General features: G+C 38.0%; 1 protein-coding gene across 8 annotated transcripts in view; it reads right to left on the minus strand.

Annotated features, from left to right (window-relative positions):
- lmo7a (LIM domain 7a) overlaps window positions 1-20,161 on the minus strand; it is a 112,888-nt gene that overhangs the window by 53,690 nt on the left and 39,037 nt on the right. For all 8 annotated transcript variants that reach the window (XM_088352309.1, XM_088352310.1, XM_088352308.1 and 5 more), the window contains exons 5-6: window positions 2,371-2,401; window positions 1,376-1,489 (exon numbers count right to left, since the gene is read on the minus strand). In XM_088352309.1, coding sequence (XP_088208435.1) covers window positions 1,376-1,489; window positions 2,371-2,401 — 145 coding nt within the window. The remainder of the gene's footprint in view (window positions 1-1,375; window positions 1,490-2,370; window positions 2,402-20,161) is intronic.

Here is a 20,161-nt window from a genome sequence, read left to right on the forward strand (position 1 = left end):
ACTTAAACATGCACTATTTAAAATACTTGTGTGACGAGAAATCAGCATTTATTTAGCATAACATGAAAATCATCTAGCAGAAGATTACATAAATGTCTGCCATCTTGCTGCTGCAGGTACCTAAATAGCTCAAAAGAGTTTGGCAAAAAAGCCAAGAAAAGGTGCGTTTTTATCATTTTGAGTCTCTGTTCTTTGTATTCAACCTTGTGCTTTGTAGCATCCGTTTTGGGTTGCACTACATCATACATGACAAACAAAATTTTCCCGGGGGCTTGATCCATACGTTCTCAGGTGGGCCAGATCAGTAAACAAAATGTCACCGCCAAATATTTAGCTTTGTTTTTTAGTAATTTATCATTCAGCGTACAATTGTAGCCTACACTACAATTCATAATCACGGATGTTAAGGAACCTTTTCTAAGCACACCACATTTATTGACAAAAAATTGATGTTTGGCATTGAATGTGTAGGGTAAATACCGCCTTACATCTGAACCAACTCACCACAAACATCAAATAAAGAAACAATAAAGAAATTCCAAATAAATGTGTTAACAGTAAACAGGCAATAACATCAGATCAAACTACTACGCTAGGCCTGTCGAAGCTGAAAAAATAGCACACAATATTATCTTTAACATCTAACCAGACTGGAGGTCAGCTCGTTAACACCTTTACTGCCCTCTAGTGGCGGGAAGGAGCACTTGGTGTGTATTTATTTTAAAAATATGTATTGTTTTTGATAGGAATGAGCTAGAGACTTGCTTTTTTTTGACATACTCAGAAAGAAACGGCGGACAGGATCCAGCCTGCGGGATGTATGTTTGACACGCCTGCACTACATAATACAGCAACATCTAGTGTTCAACTATCTTTAATCCCTTGAAACATGTGAATACCACAAAATTATAATAATCATATTTAACTGTATCAAACTAACCAAAATGTCATCTCAGTTCAGACTGTATGCAGCTGAGCAAAACAAAATACTAAAACTGTTAAACACTGTTAAAGAAGTTAATTAAATATTTAAGAAGTATGGCAAACTTGTAAAGTGAACACAGCCAATCCCAGTTTGAGGAGCTATGCTGTATTACTGCTGCATGCACAAAATGTGCTCAAACCAGTTGAGTTGCATGTAAACGAGAGTGAGCAAAGTGCTGAGAACTACAGTAAATAAGCTTAAGTAATCTCATATGTGACTTAATATAGGTTTTCCTTCAACTTGGGCCCCCACAGGTATGACCTGTTATCCTACACATACCGACACTGCCTACAGGAATGCAATGAGCGGTCGCTGTGAAAGGGGATTGCAATACTACTCTAATAGTATTACTGTAGGACCTTGTTGCTGTTTTTGTGTGTGGAGTGTTACCTTGTGTAGTGCTGTTCCAAGTAATCCTTCAAATGCCTTGAAATTTAGGTAAGGTCCATCATAGGAACGTTCACCTTGAGCTCTTCTACCAAGCCAGTAAAGTGTGATCAGCACCTGCAGCAAGCAAACAAACCCATGTATCACAGTACATACAGAACCAAAATAAGATGAAATGGAACATGTTAAATTACTATTCACTATCTTATTTTTCGGACCAATAACACTGAAGTCTTAAAGGGACATTGTGTATTATTTGACCAACATATATTGCTTGTATTGTGTCAAACAACCAAAAACGAGTACTTAAAAGCACAAGAAGTAATACAAACTACAGGGACTCAAAGTGACCAAACAACACAATTTTTCTTCTCATTTTTTTGCCAAGCCTTTTGTGAGTATTTAGGTTTTTGGGTACTATTAGCAGCACGATGGTGGATACTTATTTCAGCTACCACTAGGTGAGGCTCATAATATGTAAAATACATACCAATTCCTGGACTTAAAAACATGAAAAAAAACTATACCTTGTATGAAATATCATGTATTAATGCTTATTATATTTCAATCTTTTTTTAAATAGATTATTTATTTATAACACTACGAGGCGCAAAATACCACACAAGGCCCCTTTAATATTGCATTTATTTATTGAACTCAATTTGACCATTCTTCCTGATTTTTAAATGGCCACGAGAAAGCAGTCAAAACTGGTATTGGCTGCTATGTCGATTACCTTAAAAAGCCTGGGACTGATACCGATACTTAGTATAGACACTAGAGCGACCCTACAAAATTTACATAGACATTACTTAAAAAGTAGCCAAAGTCAGGCTTAGGGAATATGAGACGTTTTACAGTATATTTGTATTTGGCATGTTTTCTGATATTTTTAATAACTTCCTAACAAATTGTTTTTAGCATGTACAAAAACGTAAAAGTTATCAAGGTGAAGATAACTTAAGATGCAGTCTCTTGACAAACAAATGACAACTCACATTTCTGAGTCTCCTGTCAGTCTCTTCATCCCTGTTACAGTGAAAAATGCAGAAAAAGAGAGGTCAGTGTGTGTGTGTTGCAACTTGTATGAATGCATTTGTATGTGTGACAATAAAATAGGGGCATTGAAAGCGCTAGAAAGTGAGAGCACAGGCCCGACTCCACAGCCTGGCTTTTACGTGGCAAAACAAAAGACTGAGAAGGCTTTACAAAATGCGGGCACACAGACACTGACGCCTTCATGAAATAAATACATTATGTTTGGATTCATTAGGAAGCTCAGATTACTTTTCTGGGCCCTATCTAACTTATTCAATGCCAGAAGTTTTTCTCAAATTGGGAGAGCCTGGGCCAGCAAATTTTTACCATTTTCACTCATTTTCTTAAGGCCTACAGAATTATTTTTTTCTGCAGCTATATAGGCATTGGAAATATCGAATAACAGCTTGAACCCTTATCTTTCATTAATAATAATAGTATGTTTCTAGCTTTTACAATACTTGAGAAAGCAACATGGCTCATTTTCTTGCAAATACTAGTTTCTGAGACAAATTCTGAGAAAAACTACTTTTTGTGAAAGGATGCATTAAAATCAGAACATATCCCTTAGTAACAAAAAGACAGCTTTCTGAGGTCAACATCATTCAAAAGCTATAGAATAAAAGTGGGATGGCATGGCGGCCCTTGTGGAGTCTGCATGTTCTCCCCGTGCCTAGGTGGGTCTCCTCCGGGCGCTCCGGTTTTCTCCCACATTCAAAAAAACCAAAACATGCATGTCAGGTTAATTCGCCGGTCCAAAATGTCCCTAGATGTGAATGAGCGAGTGAGTTGTCTGTCGTTGTGTGCACTGCGACTGGCTGACAACCAGTACAGGGTTTAACACTGGCCACTGCCCGAAGATGCCTGGGATGTGCTCCAGCATCCCCGTGACCCTACTGAGGATAAGCGGTGCAGATAACATAGATGGATGAATATAAATGTGTCTAAGCCTGGATTTAAGACAAGTTAATTACAATCAAAATCCGTGAAGGATATAACCCACGATACCTGAAGCCCGACGAAGGGGTCTCTGAGAACAATTATGTGGGAATAGTTCTATTCTTCACTTTTCATGTTTTTGTTATTGAATTGTACTATTCTTTGTTTCTTTTGTTATTATAGTCATTAATATTATTATTATTTCAACATTACTTTTTAATAACCTAACATATAATTTTTTTGCAAATACATAAGAATGATTGTACTCATTGTTTGTAGTTATTTCATTTATGCAAGTATTGTATTCCCCCCTATATTAAGTATTGCATTTAAATTCTATTGCAGCCTTGGCACAAACTAGGAGTCCCTTCAGCCTTGGGAGCAGGAGCGAGAACACCAACAAAACGAATTCAGCACCACGGAGCGCCACCTGGCGGAGAGCCTACAGGGGTCTTTGACGTGGTGTCTGCAGACACCAGGGTTGTCCCCCAGAACTGTTGAGGTGCCCACGGACCTGCTCTGAAAAAAGCTCACCAGTGCTGGGTCATTGTGATTTTCTAGTTAATATGATTTTTTTTTTCCAAATGGTTGACTGAGTCTATTTAACCCTTTTTTTTAAATAATCAACCTGGTAATAACATAGTAAAAATAAGTGGAAAGAGTGCCTTTCTTGTTGTGTGGACAAAGATTAATTGAAGTCTGCCATGTAATAGTGATTTATCATACTGAAACTATTCCCAGAGGCTTAATACTAACCAATGAGCAGCGCCAAACCCTTCATTATATATATATATATATATACATATATAGATATAAATCTCACATTAACAATTAGCCAGCTAGCTGCGTATGAGCTTAATTTCAGGTATTTATTAGTCTTCGAACTGGGTGGTACTGTCTTTGTGCTGTTTGACGAAGAACTGAGTGTTATGCTATCTTATGTTATGTTAGCTTCCTGTTATGGACGCCACCTGGCCCGTTGGCACCTGCTTACTTGTTAAACAAGTTTCGACTTCCTTCCTATGTATGATTTGTGGTATAAGGACACTGACTGCTCTTTGGCTTTGAAAAATTGGAAGGTGATATGTTTGATACTTGTGAAGTGCACTTTAATTAGGTGTTTGATCTGTGTCCCGTTTGCTCAGTAATAACATCAGTGATTAATTGGCGTGCAGTCACGTAACTGTCATCACGGAATATAAAATTGAGACTTTCTCCAATGGTTGTACTTGTTTGGTGGATTTTCTTACGTAACGTATTACTATGAAGTAGAGGTACGATCTGAGGACCGAGCCCAGCCTGAATCCAAACCAAAAACTCCCCTCTTTCATCCTGCTCCTCACTAATAAAATATGAAAAAAAGGATTTACTTCAGGCTCAGTGTTTCAAATTAAGTTAATTTGTCGGACTGAAGCCCCGCGAAGGGATCTCTGAGAACAATTATGTGGGAATGTGCTTTAATACCCTTGGGCCAGGTCAGAGTGTTTTCTTTTGGCTCAATCTTACCTATACTGTAATGAGCGTTTGTAGATGCAGAGTGAGGCATTGTCTTGCCTCATGGCGATAGTGAGACCAAGGATTCTGGTTTCTCTCACACCTTGTCCCCATATAACGGTAAGATTGGGCCATAAAAGCCCAACCCAACCCAACCACTCGCGGGCATAAAAGCCCGAAATAGCCCTGACCAATTAACTTGATTTAAGGGACCAGGTGCAGAGTAAACCAGAGGCTGCATTTCAACGCGGTGCGTACTTTAGCGCCAAAGTGTGCGCTTCGGCACCAAAGTGCCTTCTCTGGCTGAAATACGTGCAGTGCCAAAATGCAGTGCTGAATTGCAGTGCCGAGGCACAGCTTCGGGTTTACTTTGGGCACGGTCCCTAATATCAAGTGTGCACTTAGGCGCCTGAAGTGCAGCGCCAAAGTGCACACTTCTGCCCTGAAACGCGCATTTCTGCTGAGGTGCAGCGCCGAAGCATGTTACTCTCCTAAAAGTGCAGTGATTTCAGAATAATATCACTCAGGTGGAAGCCATTCAGTATTTTTTTATTACTCGTTGCATGGATTTTTTTTTTTTATATTGGAGGATTACTTATCTATTGATGCTCTCACTCAGGAGGAGCATCGCACGGACTCCATTTTTAAGATTAGGGCAGAAAAAAACTTCTACAATACAGTTTATGAATTACTTTTTTTGCTCTGCCAATGAAATGCTAAATAAGATGTAGGTTAATTTATTTGTAAATCTGACTGTGCCTCACCAGAAACTCACCTCACCGCACATCACTGCGATAACTGCTATTTTAGCTTCCACCTCCCTTTTTGTACCTGTTATATAAAAGCATGTTATGTTTGAATGTTTTGCACGTCATTTGCAGCATTACGTTTTTCAGTACTCATCATTCCTATTACACTTGCTTACTTTACAATACAAGACAGCAATGGAGCATTTCCAACTCCCAATCTTAAGTCAAATAACTCCTGCCCCCTCACAAAGCTGACAGTCTCAACTCGAAAAGTGAAAACAACTACTTTCTGTATGCACATTGCGGGTTGGCTGACAATCGTCTGTGTAGCGTCTTTTAAGAGAGGCCTGTAAAGAGTGATAATGGCCCACAAAGTACACTAGTGAGATACTATAAATGTACACTTGTGCGTTTGCGCCGTCATGTGGAACTGTAAAAGCTACACGTGACTTCAACACTGATTGATGCTGATACACCTATGAAGGTGTGGGTGGGGCATGATGGTTACAGTTGGGGCGACACACATTCTTTGCAATAAATCTGAGTTCACATGGAAAAGTTCTTAGTGATAATGGTTTATGATACAAGACTTGCTATCAACTGCTTTAATGAACTACAGCATATTCATTTTTGCTTTTAAGGACTATGTGCCTCTGATATTGAATAAAACTAAACAACTGGATTTGATAGTAAGTTGGATGTTTTAACACTCGCAACAACTGGTCACAGACAAATTCTGGCCGTCAAACATCATGCAACTACAAAAATAACCAAAGTTAGCAGTGTTTCCCATTGGAGTTTAGTAGACTGTGGTGGGAAGGTCTCTGACCCTCGGGGTAGGGTGTGTGTACATTTTCAAGCCTGGTGTATCTCTTTAGAGCATTTTGAGACCACTGAATGTTATATACATTGCTGTATATGAACATAACAAGACTGTGGCGGTCCCAAACGAGACTGTGGCGGGCCACCACATTTGTAGGAAACACTGGTTGGGTGAGGAGTATTTTGCTATTCTGTAATAAATAATTGACTGTGTTTAAAATATAGCACAAGGCTAAAAACGGATGTAATTTCATTGTTGTAAATAAATATTTTGTGTGTATTTGAGCTTTAAATTTAAAATAAAGCGGATATTAATACTACTTCCTGCAACACTTCTTGTTATAAACAGTAGACTGACACTATGGCTCCAATCCATCTCCATCCATGTTGACTGATGAAGAAGGCAATACCGTTAGTTTCTATGAGCGTTTATATGACGTATACAACAATGATATTTTGTAATTGCTCGTACAGATCTAAAGTTTATGCATTTCATTTTTGTGAACTTATTGGCACATGGTCTCAATGCACTGTGTTGTATTAATGCCATTTTCACCATCCATGAAGGAAATAAGGCTTCAAAAACATGTCCTCTGTAGTCACGGTTCTTCTTTGGTCATTTATCACATTGTCTTAAAAATGACACAACAGTTATCCATCCATTCATCCTTCCATCCATCTTTAGGCAGTGGGCAGGGGACACTGTGGACAGGTTGCCACCCAGTCGCAGGGCAAACCACAAACCACCATCCACTCGCTCATTCACACGTAGGGACAAATGGGATATGCCAATTGCCCTGTCATGCATATCTTGTGTAGCAGCGTCTTTAAAGAGTGGCCGGAGGAAACCCACTCAGGCATAGGGTGTACATGCAAACTCCAAGCAGGGGAGGTGAAATTGAACCCTGGACCTCCGCACCTTGAGGCTGACGCGCCAAACACTTGACAGCCGTGTCGCCACACTTGTTATATTTAATGTTATTGTTATTGGTATTGTTGTTGGTATTAGTATTGATATTTTGTTGTTATAATGATTTTAATCATTATGATATTGCAATTGTTCTACAAAATCATACAAGAAGTTAGGTTGGTTTAATCATTGACCCACCACTAGTAACAGAGGACGTTAAGGTACCTCTAAAAGCATCCTACGCAGCAAATATTTCAGTTAAACTCCCCAAACAGGAAATGTCATTTCACACCCACTCCTTTCAGCTTGCTAATTTCACCATTGCATGAACCTTTGGAATACTCATAAACTACAGCAATATTCTCGTTCTTCTACAAAAGTATCAAGCTAAGTGATGGGGATTTTCTAATGGACATAAATACAAATAAATAGACTAAAATAAAGGCTGTTTAATTAGCAATAGACATGCTGTGTGAGTCTTATTCTCTTTTATTGTATCTACGGGGAAAATTTGTACAAGTAAAAGCAAATGTTTGATAAGCCTTTTTACCGGCAACTCTGCACATATGCTCTTCCCTTCACTTGTGCAAACATATAATACAGTAACAAAAATGACAGAGGCAGAGCTTGGATATTAACATAATGCTAGCATATGTACTGTTTGGGTGCTAAAAATAATGAAATGGTCCACTTGACACTAAACAAACTATACAACACAAACAGTTTAAAAAGCTATGGCATGTGTACAATTAATGGTTAGGAAAGCCTAGAGTCCTGAATTTTGAATGAAGCACAAATAATGTTTTGAAAATATATTTTAGTAAACCAAATTTCAAAAAATGTGATTTTGTTATTTTGTGGTATAGTTTTGTTGATAGATAGATAGATAGATAGATAGATAGATAGATAGATAGATAGATAGATAGATAGATAGATACATAGATAGATACTGTAGATACTGTAGATCAAATGTGTCAAACTCCCGGCCTGCGCGCCACGTCCGGCCCGCCATGTAATCATATCCGGCCCCGCAAGACCATTTTACATTATTGTTATTAATGGCCCGTCAATATGAACAACGCCGTCTCATCCCTGGACATCATTTTCTGACGTTTTAGTCACTGTAACTATTCCTTCATATATGACGAATACTATACTATATACCAGGGGTCGGGAACCCATGGCTCGCGAGCCAGATATGGCTCTTTCTATGAGTACCTATGGCTCAGAGACAAATTTAATTGCATGCAAATTTCTCCATCTCATTCAAAACTTGAGCCATCGATCCTGTTCAGATACACGCAAAGCCAAACCAGAGCTGAATTACGGTGAAGAACGTTTCAGACTATACAGGGCACGTTTTCACTACAATTTACAGTCAAGGTGTCACACAAAAAAAACTTGTTTTGGCTGTACAACGCTAAAGAATCCTTTATATAAAAGATCACAATATAATCTGTGTTCAGTGTTCAGATACTTTTTGATGAATCCACGGAACAAATTGTAAATACGCCAAAACACCGGAAGAGAACTTAAAGTTATTTGATTGGGTGAGTGGGAGGGATGGGTGGAGCAATGCAAAAAGTGCAAGCACTCCCTCCCATCTCTTGCCCTACTCCATCTGCGCCAAAAATAAGCACATCAGGCCCCCTGTTCTCAGAATGTTGTGACGTTTTTACAAAATAATTTGTGTAGCATTTTCATATGTCTACTTTTGACAGGAGAGCAAAATCTTTTGGAATATTCAAGTTTTTTTTAATATATACATTGACATAGGAGCAAAGGAATTTGAATGTTATTTTAATGTTAAGTTGTTTAAGTTAAGTTCTAAGTTGTATAATTTAACAAGATATTTTTATTTACAGCAAAATGATAAATACTGTATAAGTGATTCAAGGTTTAAATTTAATATTCTTGTCTGTTTTTATTCATATCTACGTTCCAAAAACATTCAGTTTAAGTGTGTTCAATACATGTTTATCCTGGTTGGCCCGCGACCTTAAGTGTGTTTTGAATTTCGGCCCCTTGTGCAATTGAGTTTGACATCCCTGCTGTAGATACTGTAGATAGATAGCACTTCTGCTACATTTGAGCGTAATTATGCAAATACAGCAAACATTACAAATGGTGTATCTTACAGTTCTCTACTTTCTTTCTGAATTGTCACAGATTAAGTGCGTTTCTGTGAAATTAAACATGAGTGGCAAACACTGCCTCGTGCATGCAGACTTTCTCTTGAACACACACAAGCGCACACACACAGTACAATGAAATGCTCGAACAGAGGAGGCACCCGTGCCAGGCATCATGTTGTGCCATTGAGTGTAGAAATAAGGAATGAATGACATCTGGTGTTAAACTCTTGAATAATAACCTCCATTTCCCTTTTTATGTTTTGGTGTGGTCACAATCACTAAGAACGCTGCTGTACTTACAGGTGACGCCATGAAAGAAACCATGCAGTAGTCACAAACGCATTCACATGGGTTGCACTTGTTTGTATCTTTAGCTCAGCTAAGCAACAATAGGGTGTTCTTCACGCAATGAAATGATCAGAAGAGATTGTATCTCCTTATTCACAACCTTCAAAGGAAAGCATTTTCGCTTTTACTTTCTCAATCAAAGGAACATTTTAGTGGGAATCCCATCAGTTTAAGTATATCCAAGGTAAGATTTCTGAAAATGTTGCTAAAGGTAATACAATACAATGTGCTTACCCATTCACACACACACACTCACACACCAATAGTAGCCATGCAGCCATGCAAGATGCCGACCTGCTTATTGGGGGCATTACGGATTCAGTGTCTTGCCCAAATACACTTCGACATATAACACGATGGAGTCGGGAATCGGACCTGCTATCTCTTGAGCCCAAGACGAGCGCTCAACCTCCTGAGCTAATGCCGCCCGTTTATTAGATAACAGGATAATCCATCCATCCATTATCTGCACCGCTTATCCTCAGTAGGGTCACGGCGGTGCTGAGGCCCATCCCAGCTGTCTTCGGGCAGTAGGCAGGGGACACCCTGAACTGGTTGTTAGCCAGGCGCAGGGCACACAGAGACAGAAAACTCACTTCACACCTAGTGACATTTTGGACCAGCCAATTAACCTGACATGCATGTTTTTTTTTGGAACGTGGAAGGAAACCAGAGTGCCCGGAGGAAACCCACGCAGGCACGGGGAGAACATGCAAACTCCACACGGGCCGCTATGCCATCCCACTTATATTCAATAGCTTTTGAATGATGTTGACCCCAGGAAGCTGTCTTTTTTGTGACTAAGGGCTACACAAATAAACATGACTTGACTCGACAATCACACATGCGCCTGAGTGAAAGTTCTGCTTTTACTGCATCCTTTCAAAAAAAGTTCTTTTTCTCAAAAGTTGTCTCAGAAACTAATATTTGCAAGAAACTCGCTTATTCACACCTAGGGACAATTTGGACTGGCAAATCAACCTGACATGCATGTTTTTGGAACGCGGGAAGAAACCAGAGTGTCAGGAGGATACCCGCGTAAGCACGGGGAGAACATGCAAACTCTTCACAGGAGGTCTGCTAGCTGGATTTGAACCCATGACCACAGAACTGTCCCATCACTCGCCACTTGGCTCGACAGGCAAAAAGATGTGCTTATTTAAGAAGAAAATAATACTTAAAAATAGCCAAACAATCTGATAAGGCACACTGTAGATCATTTTGAGCATTTTAACTTGTTTTTTTCTTATTTAGCCAAAAAAAAATCTTAATAAATTGTGCAAATTGTTCTACACTACACTACACTACACTAAACTATATATTATTAAGTTATTTGAAAACAGATTATTTCTGTTTTTGTTTTACATTTTCCTTAGTTGTAACCTTAAAAATTTAAGACCAGGTAGACATGGATTCCACAGAATACCAATACAGTGGTGAGAATCCTACGCAGATGCTCCATAAAAAGCAAACTGTTGCTCGGAAATTATAAATTTAGTGGCAATGATCACTGGGTAACATTATTCAACTGTATGTTTAACAAAAATAAATGGCATGATAAGCTGCCCATTAAATGAATATTATGTTTTATATAAAGACAACTTAACTGAATACAATTGTAAATTTAGAAGTGGATCAAGTAGAGTTCTAATATTTTGCTATTCACAATACACAGACCCTAACCATCGTTTGTCCATATAGTAATCCTAGTACAGTTTGAACAGTCAAATATAAACATTCTATACTTGAGAAATTTTGTCAGTACTACTTACTATCTACTAATGAGCAAATTAAAAGAAACTAAATGAGGTAAAATACAAGCTTTTAGATCTGCTTTCCTTACCTTTTCAGTCAAATAACAGCTACAAGATAAAATATTAAATTTGATACACCTGACTACAAGCTAGTAAAAATGGCACAACTTACAAAAAAAAGAGTTGCAGGTACTAGCTTGTATTTTGTCATTTGGTAATACAAGCAGCTACTTAGCTAGTAAGATATGTGTTAGCATAGCTGTGTTTTCTCAAATTGTACGTTAGCATACTTTAAAAGATTTGTAAACAATTGAAGCTAACAACAGCTACATACTAGTGTAAAAGCTATAAATAGCCCAGGTTGCAAGCTAGAAGAAGCTACACTCTTCTAATGGAGGTTCTCCTTGGTGAGGTGAAACAGTTTCCATGATTCATATAGAACACTTAATTTCCCCGTCAGTCTAATAAGGAAAAAAGGTTTGATATTAAGTTGTGTAAAATCAAAACCTCCAATCAATTACGCTTGGATAAATGCAGTATTTTAAGATACATCTCTTGCAATTCTGCCTCAACACTCACGATGCTATATACTTTTGATGTTGTCCATACTTGATGTCACTGATAACCAGACGTATATCAGAGGGCAGCTTGCACAAGCATGAGGCAACAAAATCACCCAAAAAGCTCAAAGGTCAGCACACACACTAACATTTTTGATAACCCTTTTATGATTGCCGCAGCATAGCCCAAGTTTATACGCATGTTAATAGTTCCTCTGAACAATTGTTACTATCATTCTAACCCGGGTCAAAAGTCTTACAATCTTTCATAGTACCTCATACACACACAAACACACACCCACACCAGTATTATTGTTTGATTAAGTGTTGCAACACTTCCCATTTGGATGGAAAACCAGCTGAGCAGCATTGAAATTCTTGAAATATTTTCAGATGAGGCTTCCAACACTAGTTTTTGATTTATGAATTTGACTTTGATATGTTTGACTGTGTTTGTTCTTCCGTTAATAGATGTTGTTGTTATATTTTTCCAAATGCTTATCAAAATGGGTCCTTCAGAGAAGAATTTTGAATCTGTGCAGCAACCAATACATTGATCCTGTCTTTACTTCTCATTTCTTTAGTCACTTTATGCACAGAATAATGAATGTAGCTCTATGATTGCATGAGTTTTTTTTTTCAATTTACATGTTCTTATTCATGATCAATTCATTGCTGAAACACATAGAAGCAAAGCTTATTTGCAAAAGTATGCTAATAAGCGGAACCAGGCCTTGCCCCTTAAAGTACTACTGCTAATGCGAGCTTTAGCAGTTGTAATTATCAAATATTTCATCAGGTTCGGTAAAACTGAGTATCTGCTTTACTGTTTCATTATATTTCTGAGGGGTACAAAAAACAACAGCCTTGCAGGCGTAGAGAAAGACGGCAGTGCTTTAGGGTGATGGTCCCCAACCACTTGGTCGCAGACTGGTACTGGACCCTAGGTATTTTGGTACTGTGCCGTACAGAAAGAAAAATCAGTCCCATTATTACGTGCTTATTATTGTTTTACTGGCACCGCTACCGTCACCCTGACCATGGACCAGGGCTCTGAGGTGGTGCGTTTGAGTTAATACCAGTGAGGTTGGCACGGGTGGGCTTAGCTGCCCGTCGAGTAGTGCAACTGTCACGTTTGAAGTGAGGATCCCTACCCACGAAAGATACAACTTGGGATGAATCAAACCAAATGTCTGCGCTTGTAGCCAATCATCGTGGAGAATGTTTAACTGCAACCTATAACGTCATGTACTACTTTGGAGAACATTGCCGGCTTGCGATACCGCAACAGAACCAACAATATCATAAAAGACTCCTCTCACCCTGGCCACCACCTGTTGCCCTCTGTTATGCACTATAGGTCCCTTAAAACAAAGACTAAGAGGCTCGCAGAGAATATCCTCCCCAGAGCCATTACCACCCCTAACAAGATTGTGAAAAAAGTAAAAAATGGCTTTGCTGCTGAATGTAATTTAATTACTTTTTATTGCGCTATTGTCTGGATGCATTATTTTTTATTGCACTATTATTACCAAAAACATTGCACCAGTCTTTTTTACATGTTTATCTTGTTTATCCTGGAGTGCTATGTTTAATCTCATTACAAAAAATGTTCACTACATTCTTATCAATGACAATAAAGGCTATTCTATTATTTTTTAATCTAGTAAAGACATTTAAGGCAACGTAGTTTGAGGATGTATGGTTCCCTACCTCAAGAACAAGACACACCAAAAATCTTTTCACCAGGATTGGTTATTTAGTGAGTTTGTATTATTGATGACTTGGCAGCCAAATCAGCAAAAAAATTTGTGTTAAATTTTACAATAGCAGTGAATTGGTTCAGAGCTGCCCATGTAAATGGTCTGCATTTATATAGCGCTTTCCAAGTCAATAAGACCTCCCAAAGCGCTTTACAATGTGCTTCACACTTTTCCTTTTTACACACTAACTAACCGACAGCAGTGTCAGACATGCAAGGCAAGTACCTGCTATCAGGGGCATTAGGGATTCAGTGTCTTGCCCAAGGACACTTCGACATATAACACAGAGGAGCAGGGAAACAAACCTGCGACCTCTTGATCCCAAAACGAGCGCTTTACCTCCTGGGCTAATGCCGCCCATGTCATGTGATTTTGGTACAGTGGATTTTTGCTCATTAATATTACTATCAATGTTATTGATAATTCTATTAATAATGTTGTAATTATTGTTATTGATGCTGTCGTGGTTGTAATTATCATTGTTTTTCATTTTAGAAAAAGTACAAACATATTCAATGACACCCTTGGGCCGGGCCATGAAGATATTATCAGACATTAAATCGGCCTTAAAGGAACTCTGCAGTGTACTTCAAACTGAAAATGGCATAGGTCAGAATGGCTTCATGGGGTTGAGGTGTTTGGAGAACACAGCAAGGCAGCTGCTGGAAACCACTTTCTCTTTACATTATCTCTTTCCAGTCGTACCAGCTGCTGTTTTCACCTGTCTTGACACATAAACTCTTACTAAACTCCCATTTTGCTGATCTTCCCAAACTCATGTCCCTTTTCTAAATACAACACACATAGGTTTAAAATCACATACGCCTTGCAGAATCCAGTGGGGGGATGAGAGGATGCTATTTAAAGCTTTTCGTCAGAATTGCGATACCATTCCGAACAATCTCCACAAGCTTGCTTGTCAAACCAACCCTCTGGATAATCTATTAATAGCTCGAGGGGTCCATCTTATCCCCTCTTGGCTTACATGGTGGCAAGAGAACTGCAATACTTGTGTGTTGTTCACTTGTACCAATCTAATACCAGAAATGCTGTGCTTTCTTACATACAAGGGCAGAAGTTTAGTTTAGCTCGGTTAAAAAAAATGTGTGTATTTGGCTTAAACAAAGGGGACGCGGCCCCACCAATATTGAGAAATTATCGTTTTGTGCCTAACAATCTTATGTAATCACATAAAGCCCCATTTTGTAATACTTGACCACTAGATGGCACTGTGTTGTCGGGTATGACCAAGGGCCAGTGATACATGGCATAGTGGGCGTCAGGATGCCGGGCAAACATGGCGCTAATCTAAGTGATGATTTCACATGGAAAATACATTTCCTAAACTATGATAGTTTATTTACATAAATTAACATTGGTTGGTAGTTCATGTGTTTTTCCCTAGTATTCCTACCAATGTTTTTTGCTGGATGTAAGTTTTTTAGTACCACTATGAGGCACTAAATTTTACACAATCCCCTTTTAAAAAAATCCTACATGTCTCCACCAATGCCAAGATAAAACCTACGTCATTGTTTTATATCCTACTCCATTGTATGTGTTTACTTTTTTTTTGTAGTATAAAAAGAAAAGTCTTGACAAAAATAAGCAACATTTTATATGAAAAATGCCAGACTATTTTGCTCATTTTAAGAATTTATTTTCTTGGTAGAAAGTATTTAGTAAAATGAAAAAAATAATTACCCATCTCCTGTATTTACCCAAGACATATCACAGGGAGTGGTGCACCTATGACCAAGATGGTTAAGGGATCCATGATGATATAAGAAAAGTTTGCTGATTAAGGGTCATTGTTTTCATTTTATTAGAGAAACAAAAAACCCTTTAGGAACAGCAAAATGCTATTAGTAGTTTAAGATGTTTTACCCAGTACACTGATATCAGCTTTATTCTAAGGTAATAGTATTTAACAATGAGGGGGGAACCAGAATCAATTGCCTTCTAATATCAAGTTAACATTGTGTATTATTTTTTTGATTTGAATACTATACAGAAATACATAAACTATCGTATTCACGTAGATGTTATCAAATAGTCATAGGTTAATAATTTCTTATTCATTTTACATAGTATGAGGCTAACGTAGCGGGAGCTGACATCATTGTCCGCCATCTTGCTGCTACGGGTAACCCCAAAAACCTTTTGAAAGGTTATGCAAAAAAATGTTGCGATTCTGTCCCTTTTGAATCACTATTTGTATTCTTCCTTGTGCTTTGTAACACTGGTTTTGAGATGCACTGCACAATCTACACATCTAGTGGTCAAATATTACGGTGTCCCTTTCACTTTATAGAGTTTAAAGGAAATGTATTATTTTGAGATTTAAAGGTGTTTCACTAAAAATACCCCTAATTTTCGTGGGGGGGAAGAATTAATATAATGCTGACTTCGATATCTTGTATTGGTATCAATGACTTCTCAAGAACTGAGTGTTCAAAGTCTGTTTTCAATTCAAATTATCTGTCTTTGAAGCTTATTAGTGCACTGTAATAGACACCTAGACGTGTTCTTTTGTCAAGATATTTTCAAAGAAATTGTGGAAGATATAAAACAGAACGGCAAAGGCAGAAGTAGCCATGGAGATGAGTTTATGACTCATTCCAATGCACCATAAAGAAAACGTTTGACACACTGATATCATGTTGTATCATAGGGTATCGCTGTTAGCTTGGCGGGTGTGTCACGATAACATAGCAGATTTATTTACCTAAAGTATGTACAGGTGATATCTGCGCCTTATACACTTTCAACATCAGTTTGGGCACCAACCAAGATAATCCAACCGCAAGAGGATCACGAGAAAACACACGGATTGAGGAAAAGCGCATGTGGCGCGTAGTGCACTAACAAAGAGGACGCCACAAGGTCGTGGGTATTTTTAAAAAACAAGATTTCCTGCAAAGCAAAAAAAAAAAAAACACACACAAAAAAAAAAAACAATAAAAACTGCCCACACTGGGAAACAAGCATAACAGACCAACAGAAACATATGTCACCAGCACTACTATAGAGTTACAGTGCCTAGTAAACGTTTAGCCCCCAAATAACTTTTTGTCATATTGCCACATTTCAGGCTTTAGACTTGAAACCAAAAAACTGAAAATGTTTTCTAAGAATCAACAACATGTGAGACGCAGTAGTAGAACAAAATCATTTCAACATTTTATATTATATTTACAACCCCAAAAAAAACTGAAAAGTAGGTGTTCACTGTCAGCTCTGTCAACTGACTCCAGAAGTTCCCTAATGACTTCTGAATGTTTCAATGTTGGCATAAATCAGGAACAACAAGACACAATGTGAGCCTGAGTGGCATTAACTTTCAGGTAATATCAAAATGGAGAGAGCATTCTCCTAAACATTCAATAGAAACAATGAGAAAACTAATCAGAGAAGCAACAAAGAGATACATGATCACATGGGATGACCTGCAGGCATACACAGCTGAGGTGGGACATTCTGCATAAGACAACTGTTTTTATCGAAGAGTCGCAAAAATGATGCTCTTTCTGAAAGAACACCATTTAGTGTTCTGCTGGTTCGAGAGCGTTCTCCATCCGGGCACCGGTGCTGTGGAATGCTCTTCCCCCTGAGATCCGATCTGCAACCTCAGTGGAAATGTTTAAATCTAAACTTAAAACTCACTTCTACTCCATAGCATATGAATAACCTACTCTTCTCGTCGGCTGAAAAATAGTCTGTGTAATATAGTGTAATAATCTGTGAAGCCCTTTGAGACTCTTCGTGATTTAGGGCTATACAAATAAAGATGACTTGACTTGACTTTAAAGGCCATTGAAGCCAAATAACATGGGGAACAAAATCCTCTGATCAGATGAGACCAAAATTGAACATTATGGGCTGACTGCAAAGCGTTACGTTTGACGTAAGAGTAACACTACATATTACCTTGAAAACGCCGTCCCACTGTCAAACATAGTGGTAGCTGCATCATAGTCTGAGGCTTGTTTTTCTTCAGCAGGGACTTGGAAGAATGTTTAGGATTGATGGGAAGAAGGATGAACCAAATACAGGGTGACTCTGGCAGAAAATCTGTCAGAGTCTGCAAAAGAGTTTAGAAAGTGGCGCAGGTCCACCATCCAACAGGACAACGACCCTCAATATAAAGCAACATCTACAACGAAACGGTTTAAAACTTACAATATAATGGTATTAGACTGGCCAAGCCAAAGTCCAGACCTCAATTCTATGGAGCCTTGAGGGAGATCTGAAAAATGCTGAGCAGAAACGATCACAATCAAACCTTAAGGAACTTGAGCTGCTTTGTAAGGAAGATTGGGCAAATATTTCTGTTTCAAGATTTGCAAAACCTGTAGGGACATACCCAAAAAGACTTGTGGCTGTGATCGGAGCTAAAAGAGGTTCTACAAAGTATTATAACGCCCACATTTCATTTTTGATTTTTTAGCACAATCTAAAATGTTGAATTGCACGATTTTGTCTCACAAGTTGTCTATTCTTGTCTATTCTTAGAAAATATTTTGAGTTTTCTATTTAAACATTTGAAGCCTGGAATGTGACACGTTCCTGGTGGGCTAATACTTTCTCAGGGCACTGTACACCATCGACACTACTTTACAGTTATTACTGGGAAAAAGAAAGTCATACTGGTACCGCCCAATTTTTCACCCTGAATGCCTCCACTTAAAGCATGCCTCTCCTGCTTACTCACCTAAGTGCAAAAATGGAACAGGTTGTTCGAGATGCCGCGCTGCTGGCCGAAACTACAACAAACACTTTTGAAATGTCATCCACTTGACAACAAGACTGTACTGTACCTACTCCCCAGGTCAGGGCCTTAATTTTATTCATACAATACTGGTGAAATAGCATTCAGCTAAGTACCCCTCAACCAGTTCCACACAGGGGTCTTTGACAATGTACACTGCCACCCCTTCAAATAAAAACATGAATAAATACATAAATAAATAAATACATAAATAAAATGAATTGAATATTTTCAAATAATATTGGTCATTATTTTTAATTCATTAATTTACTTTTTAACATGATTTTCTGATATTTTAGTATTTTCATTATTTTTTGTTACTATGTTTTTTAATTCTACTTCTACTAAAATAAAACACTCCAAAACGTTTTTTAAAAGAAACATTTCACTATGTATTTACATTTTTTCTTAATAAAATATGGACTAACAGTACGTAAAATACATATTTTTATTTCACTACAAAAACAAAAGAACAAAAATATAATAAAATATAAAAATAATACCTAGAATAAGTAACATTTTATGATACATTTCTCGTAAAATAGGTCAAACGTATGTTGGCATTTAACAAAAAAATATATGTATATTTAAAATGAACAAAATGATCATCCACCAAAGGGGATTTGATTGTCTTGTATTTGTTTCTATAGCAGGGAGAATGCTTTACACCAACAACAACGGTGACCAGGTGATAAAGGTGCTGTAACTGAGTCATATCAAGCGGCTTCTCCTGCTACTGGTAACCATGGAATTAGCCTTATCTGTTTCTTGTGGTTGGAGCAAATCCCAACCCCCAAAAAACAGCCTGCAGCGGAATAGGCGCTGCCAGGCTGTACTTGCCCAAGACACGCCACATGAAGTGGTGAGAGAAGAGAAGCATTCCTGTCAGTTTTTAATCCGAATCAATTGAAGTATACTCAAGTGTCCTTAGTGTACTAGTATGCACGTTTGAGAACACTTGTTCAAAACAGATTTCTAACAAAAACAAAAAGGAGTGACAGGATTAAAACATGCCACAGACTGCTTCACTGAATCATTCTTAAATGAAAATACATAAATATACATGTCAAGTTACTAAGGCATCTCGCCAAGGACAAAAAAAAAACACACACTTTGGACTTGCACCGATGATGATGTACGCATTCATACAGTAGCTATCAGTTCTACACAGCATATGCCCGTTTTTTTTTCTCCGTTAAGATTCATGTTCTTTCCTATCAAAGATCCATACTCATTTGTTTGGCTATGTTTGGGCAAGGTAAATATTTGCTGAAGGTTTTTATGGGCCAACACAATATGTGATATAGTGCAGATGAAAGCCAAGCCATCTGAGAATAAAAATATCTTCAAAAACTGTATTTTTTTAGATTTTCTTTGCCCTAAAGAAGGGCGCATTGGCTGTTTTTCACTAACCTATTGCATATTAATTGATTTTCTAAATCCCATATTTAGGACTTAGTTATTTCACGATTGAAAAGTTTTAAAAAGAAAATCTGAATTTGCCCT

Source organism: Urocampus carinirostris, chromosome 14, assembly GCF_059441175.1.
Source record: "Urocampus carinirostris isolate Australia breed hairy pipefish chromosome 14, RoL_Ucar_1.0, whole genome shotgun sequence".
Taxonomy (NCBI): Eukaryota; Metazoa; Chordata; class Actinopteri; order Syngnathiformes; family Syngnathidae; genus Urocampus; species Urocampus carinirostris.